The 21951-nt window shown below is 38.5% G+C and overlaps 1 protein-coding gene across 1 annotated transcript in view; it reads right to left on the bottom strand.

The window, feature by feature from the left end:
* LOC135706734 (uncharacterized) overlaps positions 1–11398 on the bottom strand; it is a 66840-nt gene extending 55442 nt beyond the window's left edge. The window contains exon 1 of the mRNA XM_065228389.1: positions 11326–11398. Coding sequence (XP_065084461.1) covers positions 11326–11340 — 15 coding nt within the window. The 5' untranslated portion in view covers positions 11341–11398. The remainder of the gene's footprint in view (positions 1–11325) is intronic.
* Between the last annotated feature and the right edge of the window lie 10553 nt (positions 11399–21951).

Genomic DNA, 21951 nt, shown 5'->3' with positions numbered 1-21951 from the left:
GCAACTTTGTCAGAATCCAAGCGACAGATACAGCAGCGCTGCGCTTGAGCGAAGGGGGAAGCAACACTTAGCTAAATTAGCAAATATTCCTACAACTGGAGAGGAACTAAATTCATCAATTACTGATATTCATTTTAGAATTTCACACATCTAGAAAAATTCATGTAAATATAGATAATCTGAGACTGACATATACAAGCGTCATTTTTGACATACAATTGAGTCATATAGACGCGAAATTCAGCTCAATCAAACGTACTTTTCGTCGAGTACCGAACTTTTCAGTCTAGGAGCTCTCAATCTTACATGACATGTTTGTTTACGTCTCATCCTTTATGTCAAAGATGGATTCCGTCACATGTAAAATTAGGTATTTCTAAAAGCGCAGAATCTGAGAAATCGAAAAACAAACGGAAAAAAGCCGCAGATTTGAAATCATTGGAAAAAGTCCATACATTTCGATGGTAGTTCAGAAAAAAATGGCCAAGGGAGTTTTGGGGAAAACTCTATCATAGAGTTGATAGTTCCGTTAGAGTACGGCAGTCTGAAGATTGTATATAGATATTAGAATAGCGAACTAGGAGGAACTGTTTCAAACACACAGTTGGTACTTGAACGGGTCGGTTTTCATCTCTTTTTGCCAGTGGTGGCCGGGGGGGGGGGGGACACCCCTCACCATCTCTCTCCAAAGGAAGAGTTTGGTAAAGAGAGATGAAAAAACCGATTTGTACCTTCCTAAAAAGTTGTCCTAGTTCGCTATTCTAATATCTATATACAATCTTCACACTGCCGCACTCTAACGGAACTATCAACTCTATGCTTTCATCTACTCCATCTATCGTATAAAAATTACCACTACAGTCTTTTATTTGAAATTAGCATCTTCAACTATGTAAATCGTTGACTTCACGTAGAAGTAATACTAAAAACATATAGTCAAAGCTCTAAGAGAGATTTAACTAGAACTTGAAGGCAATTGTGTGAGTTCAGTGTACAATCGTTGAGAAGTTCTGTGGAAAATTCCTTGACGATTGTGAATAGGATTTCAGAGGATCCGCGAAAACTATCAGGGCACAGACAAACAGACGTAACTCTTCATTGTGTATCTTCGTTCATGTATTTAACGGTTGATTTGAATACTATCAGTTCCACGAACTACTCACCGCAGCGCTGGCATCGGATCACTTTGACGTTTCTATATATTCTATAGAACTTTTATGCAATATTGTTTACGAGTTAGGGAGCAAGCTTGTTTTCTGCGAGAAGCCAGAGAGATGTCGTTACTAAGGTTATATGTTTTGAGATACTATGTTTTCAAGAACAAGTTTTTCAAAGAGTTACGTCTGTTTGTCTATGATCAGGGCATCGAAAAAATCTCATCGGCCGTGCATTCAAGTTCTGGTTAGGTCCTTTGGACTATTACTTCTAGAGCAACATGTGATAAGGTACTATGAGCCGAATCAATGACTTTAAACGTAGATTGCTCTTGAATCGCAACACGCCGAATAACTACACCATTTGATAGAGCAAACTTAGGCTCTGAACCATTTGATGGATTATTTTAAATTTTGGTTAAAATTTGACAGATGGAAAGTTATCGATTAACTCTGCTATCCGAGCGTGGTTACTTCTGACAGACAAGAAGTTAAATGTTGACAACCTTGGCTAAGTTCTTCTCGAAAACCGGTCGATCGAAATGTCACTCTTAACCAAGAGTTAAATTTAACTCGGCAAATGGTTCACAGCCTTAGTCTACCAGATGCTGCTGTTGGTTTGCCAATCCACGAGAAATCGACGTTTTAAGCCGTTGGCTACATTTGGAACATAGATATGTGTGGTCGTGAGATGATCTGGGTATTTCGCTTTTATTTTGATTCTAGAAAAGCATCGTGGTTTATGCTATCTGGATCAACCGGATAGAAAACACTGTCTCTTTCTTCCTCATCAGTTCTTACGCGATAAGTGAAAGTGACTACGTATGAATGATAAGAAGTGAAAAAGAAGTGCGGTTTCACATGCCGAACCATTGTAGATCGTCATTCATATTCGATAGGCCGAAGCTACATCTATTTATAGACCCAATATGAGTACAGTAGATCGACATTGCATAGACGTACCTGAAGAGTTTTTATGTTAAAAAAAAAGTGAGTTTTACCATTTTCGCTCATGCTTAATTAATATCGAAGACATCATATCAAGAAGACTGGCAACTTTGTCAGAATCCAAGCGACAGATACAATAGCGCTGCGCTTGAGTGAAGGTGGAAGCAACGCATAGAAAAATGAACAAATACACGAGCCTTTCTTCTGAAGATATAGTCTTTGCTATCACATTCAAATTGAGCTGCAGATGACGCGAGCGTTCGTATGAGAAAATGGAAGAGTTGCTAGTCTTCTTGATTTGTTGTCTTCGTTAATATCCAAACAATAAGAATATCTGAACTTGCATGCTGACAGTGGCTGCAGCTCAATTATTAAATAAAATATGACAAACAACGTAAACCGAGGTTAGGGACATGTACCCTACATCAATTATTTCGTTTCGATTCCAAGAAAATTTCGAGAACTCCAGAAGATCCATTAATGTATTACTTCATAGAGATTATCAGAAGCATTTCGAGAGCTTTATAGAAGTCTGTGGAGCTTAATGGAAGATCCGAGAGCTTCAGGAACTTTCATGAACATTAGCAAAATTAAGTATGTTCCAAAAATAGGGAGAATTTCAAGGGTAGTTCAGTTTCATTAGTTTCAAAAAACAAGTGGGAAATTTCAAGAAGTTTGCCATATTTTCAGAGAACTTTAGATATGGTAAAAAAATGATTGAAGTCTTCACATAAGTTCAGAAGTTAACGGTAGCTTAAACAATTTGAAAACAGTTCAGTTAAATTTATGGCAGTTCAAAGAAGATTACTTCTTCTTCTTCTTCTTCTTCTTCTTCGCATTTCAAGCTTATTGCATATCGCATATTAGCTTATTGCGTGCTCTCAACTTAGTGTTCTAGATGCACTTCCACAGTTATTAATTGAGAGCATTCGATGCCTGTACCATTTTTGCATTGGTATAATTGTGTGGCTAGTCCAATAATACTCTATGCCCAGGGAAGTCGAGAAATTTTCCAACCCGAAAAATTCCTAGACCGGACCGGGAATTGAACCCAGCTACCTCCAGCATGGTCTTGCTTTGTAGATGCGCCTTTACAGACGGAGCTAAGGGAGGCCCCAAAGAAGATTAGCAAGCTCCAAAAATAGCAGGAATGTCAGTAAGAGTAATTTTCAGAGAACTTCAGAGATGGCAAGAAAATTATCTTCACATAAGTTCAAAAGTTCACGGAAGCTTGAACATTTTGTAGGACAGTTCAATTAAATTCAGGGCAGTACAGCATGATACGCAGTACATGCTTCATAAAAACTGCAAAAACTGTAGAGAAGTTTCGAGAACTTTAGGAAAGATCAGAGCACCTCAGAGTAGTTCCGTTTATATTAGAGAAATTACCTACATTTTCATGAAGTTTTGAGAACGTTTGAGAATTGTTAAAACTTTAGAGAAGATCCATGATCGTTAGGAAAATTGAGGAACAAGCGATCAGCGAACCGAATAATAACGCTATGTCAGAAGTGGAAAGCAATAATGATATAATCTTCTTCCTTCTTTTTCATGACAAGCAGCCCGTGCGACCCAACTCACTCGGGGCGGTAGAAGGAAACGAGCAAATTGTCGGCAAGCTGCTTCACGGAGTAAAGCCGAAGATGATACACGTGTGTTAATGGGAATTTCTTTGTAATGTCTTTTCTCGATTCATATCAAGCTATGTCCTCATCCGTGTATATTGCAACAAAGCAGGCCAGCAATGTATCATTATCCTTGTACCACTCGGATCGAGCTATGTTACAGAGCGAGTTTGTCATGGTAGTCGTAGCAACCATTTTGTCTGTATCGTTGGTTGCTTTATGTGTTTGGATTCGCTGTTGAGGAAACTTTAGGAAGTCCGAAAAAGCTATGATCATCAGGGTAGTATATCAAACTACAAAACAATTTCAAGTCAGTTTCATTAACACTCTGAACACGATGCCTCCGGTACAATATGTAACGGAAAATAGTAAATGTTTGAAAAACCATTGCTCAGTAATTTATCGATAGATTTTAAATCTATTGATCCCGAATAAATTTTTAAAGTACTTAGCTTCATATGGCTTAAATAGATTTAAAATTCGTCAAAAAATGACTGAGCTGCCGCTACACATTTTACCGGAGGCATCGTATTCGGAGCAAGCATGTAAAATTCATACCCTCGTGCGAGCAACACAAAAACAAAATAGCCATCCTCACCTACAAACAGATTGCCAAACGAGTGTAAATCTTACAACCCAGTGACTCTGCAGGTAGACTTGAAACCAGTGATGCCACATTTTATTAATTTTCAATCTGTATTTTCATCGCAACAAATCTTTTTAATCTGTATCTGGCTGACAGAATCTGTGTTTTGACAACAAGCCCGAAAGTTTAGTGTTGCCAGAGTCGAACGGTTTTATTTGATAGATCTAATTTATGATTTCGATGATTATGAACCACCGTGAGTCATCTCTATTATATAGACGTTATTAATAATTATACTTTTTTTAAAAATTGTAATCACATGGAACACAAGTACATTATTTTCCAAATCCGTTCGATTTTGACATGGTGCTTAAATCGAGCCCCGTGCCAAATTCGAACGGGTCTCAGTTTGAATTTCTTTAAATCTTCATTGACTTCATTAATAGTTTGTTCAACGTTTAGAATCTTGAAAAATGACTAAAGTTTGCTTTCTAGAGAATTTGCCTTTTTTTAAATCACGAAATCCTATAATCTTGATATTTTAAGTGATTTGTATCTTTTCAACAATTCAGAAAATACAAAACATTAAGTTCCAGGAGTAGCGAGAGGCAAATCTGCTTCCAACGAAAAATTTCCTGGGTTTACTAAAATGACTTGTTTACCAATTTGACACACAAATATAGTTAATTAAATATTGTATCAGTCACCATGTGACATGGTTAATTAAACAAAAAGAACGGGAAACTAATATCCCTTCAAACGAGAAATAAGAACATCTGAAAATCTGAAGTTCATTCAAAAGATTCCAAGCCCATTCGAAGATAATACAGTCATATTTTCTTAGTGAAAAATACTTTACGGAAAAAATACGGGTTTGATGCTCACAGATTGAGTACAAGGTGCTCAAAAGTAAGAAACGATTATTTATCAGAATTAATAAATATAAAAAATAATATAAAATATCTTCTCCTTATTTAAAAAAATCTGTATATTTTTCAAAATCTGTCATCTTTATATACAGATATCTGCATCAAAATATTGAAAAAAAATCTGTATGGTTACAGATAAATCTGTATATGTGGCATCACTGCTCGGAACTGACAGCAGTTGAAAGAATTGATAATAAACTGAAAGGCAGCCAAACAATCTTCTCTACCGAGGGAGAACCCGATTGAATGCGTAAAAACCGAACGCTAACGATTTAAATAGCCAAGTGAGATATTGGTTGACTCATTGATTTAAATCAAATGAATTGGCTGCAGCAGTTTAACAGAATTTGCGTGACGCTTATGTTTATGTGTTACAGTATAATACTTTTCTCCATGTTAATACCAATTTAAATGCGTCAATTTTTGTTTAAAGTTATAAAATAAGAAAGTGATTCTTTCTTCAAAATTTTAACTCAGCTCACTCAGCAGACTGCAATCGTATAAGGCTTAGCTTTCAAAAATAGTAAGAGCTGAATCATCCACACTACTACACTCAAAAAATTTCTATTAATATATTCAAGGTTGCAAACACTCATTTTAGCTAAAACAATGTGTTTTTTTTTATTATGAAATAATTAGATGCCATGATCATATTTTGAATTGATAGGGTACAAGAAGAGGTTGCAAAGAATGTGTTTGACATATTAAACCTGTTTATTTCACTTCATGAGAGTCACAATCAGCGATTTTTCACACACTCACTCACTCACTCACTCACTCACTCACTCACTCACTCAGCGATCAGCAAATCGCTGATTGTGACTCATAGAAAGCAAAATTGACAGGTTTTATGTTTCAAACGCATACTTTGTAACCTCTTCTTGTAAGTTACAAGTAAAACATGCCATCATACAATCTTTTGGTTTTATTATTCCGAAAAACATTATTTTAGCTGAAGTAAGTATTTGCAACCTTGACTATATTACTATACACTGGAATCTCCATCTACGATCCAAAACGGGAGTTCGTAAATCGAATTAGTTCGTGAAAAAAACCTCGTTATTTGGGATTTACTTCGTAAAAAGAGGTTTTTGACAATATTGTCAAATACCTCACAATATGGGTATTTTTGGAATCAAGATGACGTGCAGGGACGGGAAATCGAAGTCTGACACCATTCTGAAATCCGAAATGGCGGCTTCCGGTTACACGAAAACATAAAAATACCATTAAATACACAACAACAATAGATATTTTTGGAACCGGGGTGACCTGTGAGAACTGGGAATCCATGTATGACGCCATTTCAAAATCCAAGATGGTGACATCCGGTTACAGAAACACTGAAAAATACTGTCAAATACTCCACAATATGGGTTTTTTGGAATCGGGGTGACTTATTAGGACTGAAAACCCATGTCTGACGCCATTTTGAAATTCAATTGGCGACTTCCGGTTACATAAAAACATAAAAATAATGTTAAATAACCTACAATATGGGTATCTTAAGAATCGGGGTGATGTGGTGGTATTTGCCAGTTTTTCTGTAACTGGAAGCCACCATCTTGGATTTCGAAATGGCGTCAGACATAAATTTCCGGTTCTTACACGTCACTCCAATTAAAAAAAAACACATATTGTGGGGTATATGACAGAATTTCCAAGCTTTTCTGTTACCGGAAGTCGCCATCTTGGATTTCAAAATGGCGTCAGACATCGATTTCCGGTCCCTAAACGTCACTCCGATTCCAAAAATACCCATATTGTGGGGTATTTGGCAGAATTTCCAAGTTTTTACGTAACCGGAAGTCGCCATCTTGGATTTCTAAATGACGTCACACATCGATTTCCGGTCCCTACACGTCACTCCGATTCCAACAAGACCCATATTGTGGGGTATTTCACAGTATATTCCAGTTTCCCAAAATCACAAAAAAAAACTCGTTATTTGGAATTTACTTCGTAAAAAGAGGGACGTAAATTGAATACTGCGTCAAAAAAGACTTGGTAAACTAAGGTTTCAGTGTATTACTTTTCTATTATTCTATACAAAATTTAATTTTTCCTAAGAATTACTGGAGTTATTCTCCTTTGAAAGAAACCCTTTGAAAAGATTCGCAGAATTTTCATTGAATTAATTTAATATTTCCTTTTGAATCTCACTCCTTCCCTGCTCACATTGAAAGTTTCCAAATAATTTTTTTGCAATTCACCTCTCAAATTCCTTAGATTTTCGGAGGTGGGAGGAAATGCTACACTAATAGCAACATGAAGCTTTAGTGCGATGATTTATTAGCTAGAGAAAGTCCTGAAGATGATTGATAGTTCCGCTAGAGTGCAGCAGTGTGAAAATTTAACAGAAGTTGTAATTGAGGGAAGGGCCATTAATGCGACAATACTAATCAAACGCACATTCTTTTACCCAGCTCATACATTGATGGATGAGGGGATTCGAGATATGCCCTAAAATCTGCAGACAAAAGAGTAGGCGTTTGACTTGCTCATAAACTATCTGCGAGTGTAGAATAGTTCTAGCGACGTTTCTAGCGACGTTTATCACTACTTAAAGCCCCACGTTGCCGAAAGCATATGCAGGCGATGGTGTGTTCTAATGAAATTCTTCTTTACCCAACTGTTGTTTAGCTTCTCTCGTCATGACCAACGTAGTCATCTCAGAGAGAAGCGCAATATGGTGGTTTACGAAAATCGTAAACTTCACGTACGAAGTAACTACACAATTTTATGGAATGTCCTTAGATTTGTTTGGCAGACTCTCCGGGAATTATTTTCCGAATTCCTTTGAAGATCTCCTGGAGTTATCATCAGATGTAATTGAAATCCCCCTTTTAGCATCCCCATAACCTCCTAAGTTTTCTCCAAAATTTCCAAAGATGTATGCTTCGGATTCTCGTCTCCGCTCAGGATATACTCGGATGACCCATAATAAGGGGGGTGCGACTTCGTTCCGAAAACATTGCGATATTTGAAAGACAATGATAACGGTAGAGCACCTCTTAGTAAACTGCCCAGGTTTGCAGGGCATTATTGAGCTTTATGGGATCTCGACCAACATTAGAAACGCACTGCACAATAACCCTTCAACCGAAGCAGCTGTTATATGCTTCATTAAGGACCATCTGACCTACCACACTGACAAGAACCAACCATAACCCACTGCATCGAACCAGGACCAACCTCTATAACGAACTCTGAATACACTCATTTGCCAACCAAATACACTAAACCAGGAACATCTACTAACTACGACAGCATCTCGATAGCCAACTCTGATAAACAAATACTTTGTTACTAGGGAGGTCCCTTCGGGACTGTTCACTCCTCTTAACTAGAGGGTCTCCTCTGTCTCCCCACCGCCATTTCAAACTATGTCACTAGGGGGGACCCCTCCAGGAGTCCCCTTTATTTGTTAAGAGATTAACCAGCCTATGGCCCGTTTAGTAAGAAAACCTAACCTAACCTCTAGGTTACTCCAGGTAGTAGACACCTGGCTAATACCGTTGGATTGGTCATAGGCTTTCTATTGAATCTTTCGCTTTAAAGGTTCATATCATACATAAGTGTTTATGAGATACTAATTGAATAAGTCTAAAACATCAAACAAGCAACCAGCTCTGGGGTAGTAATTTCTAATTCGATTTTTCTTTTAGAAGGAAAACCCGTGGGAGTTAAAGTTTAAATTTGAAGTCGACTAAGTTGTAAGCCTGGGGTGTGCTAGTTGCTAGGCGTAGAAAATTGCAGGACTGCCTCTCAAAACTTTTGGACTTAAAGTAAAAATTTAATGAAGTTGTCACCACCTCTCTTCTCATAACCTTTGGACTTGTTGTGGGATCCTCTGTAGGAATTCAGAACTATCACTGACATCTCATAATCCTACCCAAAATCATAAGGTTTGTCTTAGAACTCCAACTTATGGATTTGATACCGCTTGAACTATGAAGATGGATTTATCGATTCTGCAACAAACCTTCGATAACTCCCATCGCACCGAATCTGGCCACGATTCCAATTGCCAACCAACCTGGCCATGAGATCTTGTTAGTCCCATTGAGAATTTATCAAGCACAAAATTCATTGCCCTTCCCTGTCTCAGATCCTTCCACCATCTCCCGGAGACACACATCCCACCAGACCGCAAACGACGCCCAACAAAGTTGCAGTAGTAGTTCATATTTACCGGTGGCTTTTTCGGAAAGAACAGCACATCTGCTGCTTGGAAACCAGACCAAAGAGTGCCACAGAGCAATTCTTCCAACTGCACCCACAAAAAATCGTCCTCGACACAGACAATTCGATCCAAATCTCGAGTCTCAACCTAACTCGCATTCCACGTCCTGGGAGAACCCACTCCGATTGTCTGTGAAAGCCCTGATCAGCAAGAAGATGAAGTGCAACAGCAATCACAACCAGGGATGGATGTTTTGAAATGGATTCCTCCTACTTACTCCACTCGACTGGAAGCGAGCATTCCTACGGTATAGGTACTGCTCATCCCAAAACTCAACAGATGGCCTGCTCAATATCTGAGTTCGCATTGCTTTTTTTTTTGCACCCTCTACAACCCCCATAACTGCGAACAATTGATTTCGTTTGTCGATCTCGAAGCCAGAGGCAGGATGTCGAGGATGCGGGAGATGAATGATGCACTTCCCCTCACTCCGATTTCACATAATATATTGTTTTTCTTCATGACTGCCTCAACACCATATCGTTGAGATGGACAAATTTGACGAGAGGATGAGTACAAGGAAAATTCATAGCCGCTTTTCATTATCATTGTCCTTCGGATGCAATCTTCTTTTGTGGATCGAAAGCTGGAAGACTGTTACAGCAGCAGCAGCAGCAGGAGAAGTCTATCTAGTCTATAGAGCATCATCGTCAGTTGGCATCATAGTTGGTGTTTGGGAAAATGGATATTGGATTCTGGAACTCTCACAGGAAAAGTGTCTGGGGTTTGGATTTAATGGCAGTGTTGGAGGTTGGGAAGAATATCTTGTTTGGACTATAAGGATGATTTTGGGTTATTCACGAACTGTTGGCAAAGTGATTCTAAATCAGAATTACAATGATTGGAAATAATTTTGAACTTTGGACACAAAACCAAATCCAAAAGAACTAGAAAAAAATTCAGAGGACGTTGAAGTCAGCCAAAATATTCTACAGATGAAGGTCGATGGACTTCCAAGACTAGCTCGGAAAATCCACAATACACGCTCCAAACACACACAAACTGGATTCGAGTAGTTTCAAAGCAAATATTTTAAAAAAAAAGTGCTGTTCACTACTAAGACCAATTGATTCAAATTCAAATAAACCAAAATTCAACTGTAAAAATCAGTTTCAATCCCGATCATTGCCTTTCAAAAGCCATCGCCATCGCCATCAAAAGCCTCTCGGAAGCTCACATGGCATCAGGCACTGAACTGGAAAATCACCGCCATACTTTTTATTCGCACCGCTCACTCACTGCCATTGTGACCGACCAGTTCTTTGCCGTCCCAATCCCACCGAATTCAATTTCATCAAAAAAAATGGAGCATCCCACACAGCTTTCGCCAGCCTGGCATGGGAGAGAGTAGGAATGTCCGTCCACACTCGGCTCACTTTCAATCCACTCTGATTTATTGATTTGGTTCCAGCTTTCCTTTGGTGTAGAATTTCCGGGATAACATCGGTGTGGCGGATAAATTTTCCATTGATTCCAAATTTATTTATTGATATTTTTATGTTTAATATTTGCACGGTGACCGCACGGCAATGGAATGCCATTTTTTAGAATAGAATTTTTTCGCTGGTTTCAGCCATTTCACCCATTCCGGATCACCTTTCAATTGAGAATGTCCATATTTCTCCCCGTATGAAAACATACAACGCTCCACTTGGCACGGGCACACAATTTTCCGAAAAATTCCGGCACTCAATCTCGCTCGCCTTCACCCCGAAATCGATTCCGTTTTCCAATATAATGAAAAGCTCAGCTCCGGGATTCATTATGCACTTGCCGAACACGATCCAAATAAAAAAATGCATTTCACACAACAGACGGGGTCAGGTAATCAACTCACCAGAAACGATTTCATGATATCGGACGGAAGTTTAAAACAGCAACCGCAAAAAGGCAGCCAAGCACGCACACACTCGGAAGGCGCGGGAAGTGAAAATCGAACGAAACGCGGACGAACCGAAAAACCAAAAATCAAACACGCACCGAACGGTTTCAATTGAGAGATAGCGACTGTCCGTTTGTCGTGAACCCATTTGCTTTTATATCAGGAGGCTAATTTCGCGAGGCGATTGTGTTATCCCACTCACCGTCGCCGCACTCGCACTTTGCAGTGACGCTTACGGGGGTGGTATGATTGAAAGTGGGGACCGTGAGGCTGACGCCGTTGTCACCGGCTTGATATGCATCGGTGGAAGCGCTCTGGGCGGCAGGATTGAGCAATCTAGAAAGAGAATGACACGGGAAACAAGGAAAAACTGAAAAACTGAAAAACTGAACAAGGAAATGCAATCCTTGGAGTGACAAATTGGGACGGAACAGGAAGTTGGACGGGAAAATTGACTTCATGGCTTTGAATTCAAAGGTCTGAGAAAATTCACACATGGCAAGATATGATCCAACCTTCAAAGTTTTATGGCAACAATACTCGATGAACATTTCAAACGGTCATATCTGCATATCTGCCGGCGCCAGTGGTGTAGTGGTAAGCGTGACTGCTTTCTAACACCCCGATGGGTCTGGGTTCAATCCCAGCCGAGGTCGGTGCGATTTTTCTGAGGCATGAAAATCTCTGGTCACGTCTTCCTTCGGAAGGGAAGTAAAGCCGTTGGTCCCGGCCCATGTGTGTTGAATGGGTGCGATATCCTATGCAGGTGTGGAAGCTGCCTTCCTGCACATTCGATTGCCGTCAATGGATGGCAATCGATGTCCGTCGGTGATTGGCACTAGATTGCGGAACAGAGACCGACGTTAAATAAAGGAAAGAAGAAAATATCTGCTTTGATCGATTCTCTTCATCCAAATTATCTTTTGATATCCACTGCTATGACAACAGATTAAGCGCTATTTTACCACCATAGTATGATAAAGGAAGTTCTTACCAAGCATACAAAACGTCAAATATAACAGGTAAAGGCTTTGCAGCTAAGTCATTAACACAAGAGAAAGTCGATGAAGTGAATCGATCAATATCTGCACCGTTTGAAATGTATAATGTCCTTTGAATAATTGAAGGCTGTTTCTATCCATTTATGGATAATACTGATCTTGTATAGCGATGAGTTGGTGTTAACGTCACTATATGCCACTGTATGCATGCTTGGCATGCTCAGCTCTACATACCAACTGCTAATTTGTTAATAACTTTTCATTCAGTTGTTGAAATTTAGTTTTCTTTAAAGTAATTGATAGGATTAGGATCATAGTCTACTGTAGAAATGCAAAGAGCAGGTAAATCTTATCATTTTAATCAACATCCGTTTGCGGGAATTTGTCAATTTTTCAAAAAACTGATGCTTTCTGTTGGTTCTACTGGATCAACGATCGACCACCGCAAATTTCCGGAAAAATCAACTGACAACGAAACACGACGATTGACTAACGGAGCAAGCCATGATGGACTAAGGACCCCGCGACGCATGTTAGATAGCACTTTGGAGGCCTCTTCTCAGCCCGACACAGTCCCGTCTCTTGCTGCCAGCGATCATCTTAGTCGTTAGTTTTGTATTTAGTTGTAGAACAAGTGTCATTGGGGTAAACATTTTACCTGTTGACTGATAAACAATAAGTAAATAAACACCAATGAATTTTTACACTTAAAATCCGAGATGTGCAGTGAGCATGTCTCACTTCATTTTTGCAACGCAAAATCAAATACAGTTTATTACTAGAATTAAAATCTCATTTGTTTTACATTTTTAAAACAAGCTTAAACTCTATTCTATCGACTGCTTCAAACAGACCTATGTTTCGTCAACTCTGTGCAATGTTATTAGCAAATGAGCAGCTTGTGAGCAAAACTGTGTATGCCAGGCTTAAGCAGCTTAGTTGAAGGTGGTCTATAGAACTCTTAGCAGCCTCATTTTTAAGTCGTTATAAGAGCTTGAAAGTTCCGGTACCATAATTGAAGAGCATTCTAAGCAGCTTCTGGTGGAACCTAAACGGAACTTTTAGAAAATAAATTAAAAAAAGGTTTTTGTCCTCCATACATACATACATACAATTATTTGTACAACATCACATTTAAGATAAGACATAATCAACAATAGTACGCCACAATCAGTCCGCATCGTGCTCTCTTGCCGTGCGGATCTATTTGCTTTTTGCTTAAGGAAGTGTTACTACTACCTAAAGCTACAACAAATTTAAACAGCACTTTTCAGTGCTCAACCTGTAAAAATTTTCTACCTTGTTCAACTTCTCTTATTCCTCTTCGATCCTTGTTTGGACCCTACCCGAGGTAATCCTTCTTGGATATCGATTTGGAAAATTCCTCTTCGATCCTTCAGATTCTTATAGTAATCTGCTTGGAAGTCGATTTGGATAAAAATTTACTGCCGCCATGGCGCCTAAACGAAAAAGAAAGGGGCAAACTCTTGACCCCCCTTCTGATGAAATTAATTTGAGTAATCAATTTGATTTGCTCACGGATGATGAGAATGATCCATCATCCAAGAAAAATTCTAGTAAACTTTCCCGGCTTAATGCCAAGAAGGAAAAGATTCCCCCTATTGTGATAACCACTACCGATTTCCATGCTCTTCGTATGGAACTTTTGAATTTCGTGAAAGTTAAGTTTTCACTACAAATTGGACGTCGGGGTGAATGCCGTGTATTGGCTGAAACCTTGGACGGATTTAAATGTCTTCTCAAGTATCTTACTGAGAAGAAGCACAAATTTTTTACTTACGACACCAAAACTGAACGTGTGTTCAAGGTTGTCATGAAAGGACTGCCCAGTGGTGAATCCCTGGATCAGATCAAAGATGAACTGGCAAAATTACTTGGAGTTGTGCCACTCCAAGTAATCAAAATGAAAATGAAATCCCGTCCTGGCGATTCGCGCAACGGGATTTCTAATGATTTTTATTTAGTTCACTTCAAGTCTAGTGAACTAAACAACCTTAAGGCCTTAGAAAAAGCTAGCCTTATGCTCCATGTCCGAGTGAAGTGGGAACACTTCAGGAAGACTGGAGGAAATTTCCAAAACCTCACTCAGTGCCGTAAGTGCCAGGGATGGGGTCACGGAACTAAAAATTGCTACATGCCAGCTAAATGCATGAATTGTGGTGATTCCTCTCACGCAAAGGACGACTGTCCTGTGAAGGAAGATCCTAAGAAATTTAAATGTTCAAATTGTGGTGAAAACCACAAATCCAATTTTTGGGAATGTAAGACTCGCAAAGCGATCCTACAATCTCGTTCTAACCGACAGGTAGGAAACGCTCCACGTTTCCGACCAGGTACAAATTCCTCTGCTGTTAACAACGGTCAGCGGGGAACAAATTCTACATTCGTACCCGTAGGTACAAATATCACCCCTGCTTCAAATGTTTCATCTGTACCTACTCCCCTCGCTGCTAACAATGTTCAACGAGTTAATGGAGCTACCTATGCTGCTATTGCAGCGGGTAGAAATCAAAATACTAACCAACGTTCTAACGGAAATTTTGACAATTTTGACTTAGGAAGCATTTCTGCTCCTAAAATGGAATTTTTACAGAAATCATTAATTGACATGATTTCTGATATGCTTAAATCTAACTCCATGTTTGATGCTATTCAAACTGGAGTAAAATTTGCTAATAATATTGTCATGACTTTAAAATTCAGTAATGGATTTTAAAGCATTAAACATTTTAAATTGGAATGCTCGATCTCTTAAAGATAATGAAGACGAGCTATTTAATTTTTTGAGAGTTCATAACGTGCATATTGCCGTTATAACTGAAACGTTCCTTAAACCTGACCATAAGGTTAAGAAGGACGCAAATTACTTGATTTATAGAAATGATCGTCTTGATGGACCCTGTGGTGGCGTTGCCATCATTATTCATAGACGAATCAAACACAAAATACTTTCTTCATTTGAAACCAAAGTTTTTGAAACTTTGGGAGTTTCTGTTGAAACAAAATTTGGACAACTTACGTTTATAGCTGCCTATTTGCCATTCCAATGCGTAGGCCAGCAAAAGAATTTTCTCAAGGGTGACCTTCAGAAACTTACCCGTCATAGGTCTAAATTCTTCATTATTGGTGATTTTAATGCCAAACACCGCTCATGGAATAATGCTCAAAGCAATTCCAATGGTAATATTCTGTTTGATGATTGTTCTGCAGGTTATTACACTATTCAATATCCAAACAGTCCAACATGCTTTTCTTCTGCAAGAAATCCCTCAACTATTGATTTGGTCGTAACTGATTCATGTCAACTTTGTAGCCAATTGGTTACCCATGCTGACTTCGGTTCTGATCACCTTCCAGTAACTTTTGAAATATCCCAAGAAATAATTTGTAATCCCAACAGCTCTATTTTCAATTACCATAGAGCTGATTGGGAGCAATATCGAACATTTATGGAATATAACTTCGATCCAAACATTCCTTTGCAAACCAAAGATGATATTAATTATGCTCTTGAATCTCTGACTACTTCTATAGTTGAAGCAAGAGCTGCCTCAGTACCAAAATGCGAGGTTAAATTCGATTCAATTATAATAGACGATGATCTTCAGCTCTTGATCCGTCTTAAAAATGTCCGTAGGAGACAATATCAAAGAACACGCGATCCTGCCATGAAGGTTATCTGGCGGGATTTGCAAAAACAAATTAAAAAGCGATTCTCTGCCCCGAGGAACAAAACTTTTGAAAATAATGTTTCTAAATTAGACCCGAGTTCCAAACCCTTTTGGAAACTCACAAAATTTTTGAAAAAACCTCAAAAGCCAATTCCAGCGCTTAAAGAAGGTGGTAAAATTTTGATCACAAATTTGGAAAAAGCTCAGAAACTTGCTAAGCAATTCGAGAGTTCCCATAATTTCAGTTTGGGTCTTACTAGTCCTATTGAGAATCAGGTTGCTGGGGATTTTCTGAATATTTTCTCTCGGGAAAATATTTTTGATGATTCCTGGGGGACTGATTTGGACGAAGTAAGGTCTATAACTAAAAAGTTTCAAAATATTAAAGCTCCAGGTGATGATGGAATTTTCTATATCCTCATCAAAAAACTCCCAGAAAGTACCTTGTCTTTCTTGGTAAAATTATTTAACAGATGTTTCCATTTGGCATACTTTCCTGATAAATGGAAAAATGCAAAAGTTGTTCCAATTTTGAAGCCGGATAAAAATCCAGCTGAAGCTTCTAGCTACCGTCCAATAAGTTTGCTTTCTTCAATAAGTAAACTTTTTGAAAAAATAATTTTGAATAGAATGATGCTTCACATCAATACGAACTCAATTTTTGCAGATGAGCAGTTTGGATTTCGCCATGGGCATTCAACTACTCATCAACTCTTGAGAGTTACCAATTTAATTCGTTCAAACAAATCTGAAGGCCACTCAACTGGAGTTGCTCTTCTAGACATAGAAAAAGCATTCGACAGTGTTTGGCATGAAGGTTTGATTGCTAAATTGAAAAAGTTTAATTTTCCACTTTACATTATGAAATTAGTTCAAAATTATTTAACTGACAGAACTCTGCAGGTAAATTATCAAAATTCGAAATCTAATCGACTACCTGTTAAAGCAGGAGTTCCTCAGGGTAGCATTCTTGGGCCTATATTGTATAACATTTTCACTTCGGACCTCCCTGATTTGCCTCAGGGTTGCCACAAATCTTTGTTCGCTGATGACACAGGCATTTCCGCTAAAGGAAGAAGTCTTCGTGTTATTTGCAGCAGACTTCAGAAAAGTTTAGATATTTTCTCTTCTTATTTACAAAAATGGAAGATTTCTCCCAACGCTTCCAAAACTCAACTTATAATATTTCCACATAAGCCTAGGGCTTCCTTTTTGAAACCTAGTAGTAGTCACATAGTCACTATGAACGGAGTTCCAATTTCCTGGTCAAACCAAGTGAAATATCTTGGATTAGTTCTTGACCAAAAATTAACTTTTAAAGATCACATTGAGGGCATTCAAGCCAAATGTAACAAATATATAAAATGTTTGTATCCTCTTATAAACAGGAAATCCAAACTTTGCCTGACGAATAAACTTCTAATATTTAAACAAGTTTTTAGACCGGCCATGCTTTACGCTGTGCCAATATGGTCTAGTTGTTGCACTACCAGGAAAAAAGCACTTCAAAGGATTCAGAACAAAATTCTGAAGATGATTTTGAAGTTGCCTCCCTGGTACAGTACTACCGAAGTACATAGAATTTCGAATGTTGAGACTTTAGCACAAATGTCCAACAAAATAATTAATAATTTCCGGCAAAAATCGTTACAATCCTCAATTGCAACGATTAATTCCCTTTATACTTAGATAAGATTTAGTTTTAGTTATTTAGTTTTAAGCTATCAATTGTTATACTGACATGCAGGTTTAAAAAACCTGTTTAAAATACTGAATTGCCAAGGCAGGAACAATGTAAAAACACTTAGATATATATCATAACAATTAAGGCTGGTAAGTTACTGTAGTAACTGGAGCACCTAGGTTAAAAATGAAATGTAATTTATTTTGAATTTGGAACAAATAAAGAGTTAAAAAAAAAAAAAAAAAAAAAAAAAAAAAAAAAAAAAAAAAAAAAAAAAAAAAAAAAAAAAAGTACGCCACAATACTCGGTTTGCGGCTGCCGCTTTCCATCCTCGGTCATGCCCAATGCTCGCTAGATCACGCTCTACCTGGTCCGCCCATCGTGCTCTCTGCGCTCCACGCCTTCTTGTGCCAACCGGATCAGTAGCGAACACCAACTTTGCAGGCTTGTTGTCCGGCATTCTTGCAACATGCCCTGCCCACCGCATCCTTCCGGCTTTGGCCACCTTCTGGATGCTGGGTTCGCCATAGAGTGCAGCGAGCTCGTGGTTCATTCTTCGCCGCCACTCACCGTTCTCCTGCACACCGCCGAAGATCGTCCTTAGCACACGTCGCTCGAAAACTCCGAGTGCTTGCAGGTCCTCCTCGAGCATAGTCCATGTCTCGTGTCCATAAAGGACCACCGGTCTTATTAGCGTTCTGTACATTGTACATTTGGTGCGGGGGTGAATCTTTTTTTTTGACCGTAGTTTCTTCTGGAGCCCGTAGTAGGCACGACTTCCACTGATGATGCGCCTTCGTATTTCACGACTCACATTGTTGTCAGCCGTCATTAAGGATCCAAGGTAAACGAATTCCTCCACTACCTCGAAAGTATCCCCGTCTATCGTGACATTACTTCCTAGACGAATCCTGTCATGTTCGGTTCCGCCTACTAGCATGTACTTTGTTTTTGACGCACTCACCACCAGTCCGACCTTTGCTGCTTCGTGTTTCAGGCGGGTGTATAGTTCTGCCACCGTTCCAAATGTTCTTGCGATAATGTCCATGTCGTCCGTAAAGCATACAAATTGACTGGATTTCGTGAAAATCGTACCCCGGCTGTTGAGCCCGGCTCGTCGCATTACACCTTCTAGAGCAATGTTGAAGAGTAGGCATGAGAGTCCGTCACCTTGTCGCAGTCCCCGGCGAGATTCGAATGAACTGGATAGTTCACCCGAAACCCTTACGCAGTTTTGCACACCGTCCATCGTTGCTTTGATCAGTCTGATCAGGTTCCCAGGAAAGCCGTTCTCGTCCATGATTTTCCATAGCTCTGTGCGGTCGATACTGTCGTATGCCGCCTTAAAGTCGATGAACAAATGATGCGTTGGGACCTGGTATTCACGGCATTTCTGGAGGATTTGCCGTACGGTGAAGATCTGGTCCGTTGTTGATCGGCCGTCAATGAAGCCGGCTTGATAACTTCCCACGAACTCGGTCATTTTAGGTGATAGACGACGGAAGATGATCTGGGATAGCACTTTGTAGGTGGCATTCAAAATGGTGATCGCTCTGAAGTTCTCACATTCCAAATGGTCGCCTTTCTTGTGAATGGGGCAGATTACCCCCTCCTTCCACTCCTCCGGTAGCTGTTCTGTTTCCCAGATCCTGACTATCATCCGGTGCAGGCAGGTGGCCAACTTTTCTGGCCCATCTTGATGAGTTCGGCTGTATCTGTCAAGGATACCAAAATTAATTAAGTAGAATTAAATGGAAGATAACCTATTTTGCTGTTTTATATCACATTGGTGTTTGCCCGCATGGTATTCCAATACAATTGTGGCATAGTGGTTAGCAATCGTAGATCACATGCCGAATACACGGGTTCGAATCCAGGAAATTACTCTTTATTTTTTTTTTGTGTTAGGATAGAATGTTGATACACTGCATAAATATAAGAATTATGTTTTATTCGAGCCACTAATCATTTCATATTTACGTACCGTAAAAAGGGGTATCTTTGATAATGCGGGTAACTTTGATAGTATAATATAATGAACAAATTTACTCGCTGTGCTTTTTACAAATAAAAAACATTGGTTCCATATTGTAGCTTAGGGTATTTCCATTGATATGGTATATAGTTTTTAAATAGTATGTGTTAAATATTTTACAAAAATATTAATAAACCATTTTCGTGTTTTTTGCCTTTTGAAAAAGCACTCAAACCATCACTTATGAAATGTATTTCCGATACAGCCATCACAAATTCAATGTTGTATTTTTATTGCTTAAGAAGTTTCCTGATTATATACTCATTCAAAGTGTCATATTTAAAGAACTTAATTGTTTGAGTTTCACTCATTTTTTTCTACATTCATCGAGCATTATCAAAGTAACCCCAAATCAAAATACTGAAGTTCGGTCAAAAAACTAAAAAAATAGTGCAAATGATTTGATTTTCGTTCAACATATTACTAACGAATTAACTCTTGGATCCTCAGTACTTGTTTTAAAAATATAAAATTTGAAAAAAACAGTCATTGCTGTTAAAAATATTTAGAATATACTTTAAAAAACTATCAATGTTACCCCGTTTTACGGCACATTAAATTGTGTTACTTAACAAGACCTGTGCGGAATGCTTCATGTGGCTTGAAAGTTCTGTCGGAACTTTATTGGAACTTTATGGAACTTGGAAGTGATTTTAATCGTTGAATGCAGAACTTTTGATTACTTGGGTGGCCTCTAAGCACAGTGGGACGAAATCAAATAAAGTGGGACAGGGCCATTTTCGATGAAACTATTGAGTGTAACATTTTGATATCTTTTCAAATTTTGTTTTCGTTTTTCAGTAATTTATTTGAGTTGTAAAATTGTTTGCTTAAGGGAGGCATATAATCAGATAAAAAAATATAACTTTTGACGTAGGACTACGTCTGTGATGTCTATATGGGGGTACATTTTGGGAAAAAACGAAAATAGAACATGTAACGAAACTTTGAAAGATTTTGAACGTTAATAACTCAGCTGCCCCTGGACCAATTTCAATAATTTTATCACCAATCGATCAAAAATATTTTTACGCAATACTTTTGACTGTTGGTTTACATCAACAAACTATAATTTATGCTTTTATTACTCTGATACATATTTGAATCTACACGCATTGTAGTCATATAACTTTTTGTTTTTATAATTGAAGATGATGTCTTTCGGATATACGTAGAATCCCACACAACTTGTAAGAGATTCAACAAAAAGATCAAATATCAACGAGTTGTTAATAATAATCACTTATTCAACTTTATGTAAATCCGATCCTAGTCAGTAAGCCACTGCTTACTGCAAAACTATATTTTTGCAAATGCTATAATTGTCATGAATGAAGATTGTTTTATCCCCATTATTAGGGTGGATGCCTGACCGACGTGCAGATACGGTCAGCCCAGCTATGTTGAAAACTCGTTCACTTGGCTGCCAACCAAAGATACTGCAGCTTTCTAATTTTCCAAAAGCATAGAATATCTCCATCTCTAGTCCACTGTTTCATTCATCCGGTGTTTTCGTCGGATCGAGAGAAAGAAAGAGTCAGCTAGTTTCCTTCTGCCTCACCTATAGATCTCGCTCATCGAGACGAAACCACTAAACTGAGATTTTTGACGTTTGATCAGCGCACCAAAACACTATCTCGAACAAGTGCGAGCAGGAGGAAAAATAATGATTCATCCACGGGACTGTCATCAAATGTTTCCACTAAGGGATTTCACAAATTTACTTATTAACTGGTCTATAAATGTATGGCCCATAAAAAACTGGAACAACAAATACGTATTGCATATTTTACAGCTGTCGTTTACACCACATGTGATTGTTTTGTGTTGGTTGTAGGTGTGTAAGTGAAAAATACTGGCTTAGCAGCCCCTTGGATTCATCCCTGTGTGCTAGATAGAGAAAGTGCAAACAAACGTCAAAAAACTAAATGACAATCGCTAGTTTGAGGTTACTCAAAAATGAGCCAGACGTACTCATTTGCATAACTACCTAACTTATTACTTTTGAAGCGTCAAATGATGAGTAGTTGTAATTTTTGAATTTGAGTAACATTGACTCAACAATAAATAAATAAAAGTGGATCTCAATTTTCAGTTTTCAGTCCATTTGTTGACTCAAAAAAAATGGCTTTGTGATAATGTAAAAATACGAAGTTTGCCTTTCTGCCG

Source organism: Ochlerotatus camptorhynchus, unplaced genomic scaffold (genome assembly GCF_037179485.1).
Source record: "Ochlerotatus camptorhynchus isolate MF236.1 unplaced genomic scaffold, CSIRO-AGI_Acam_v1.1 ptg000290l, whole genome shotgun sequence".
In the NCBI taxonomy this organism is placed as follows: domain Eukaryota; kingdom Metazoa; phylum Arthropoda; class Insecta; order Diptera; family Culicidae; genus Ochlerotatus; species Ochlerotatus camptorhynchus.
The sequence above is the reverse complement of the archived record's forward strand: the minus strand, read 5'-3'. Positions and strand labels throughout refer to the sequence as shown.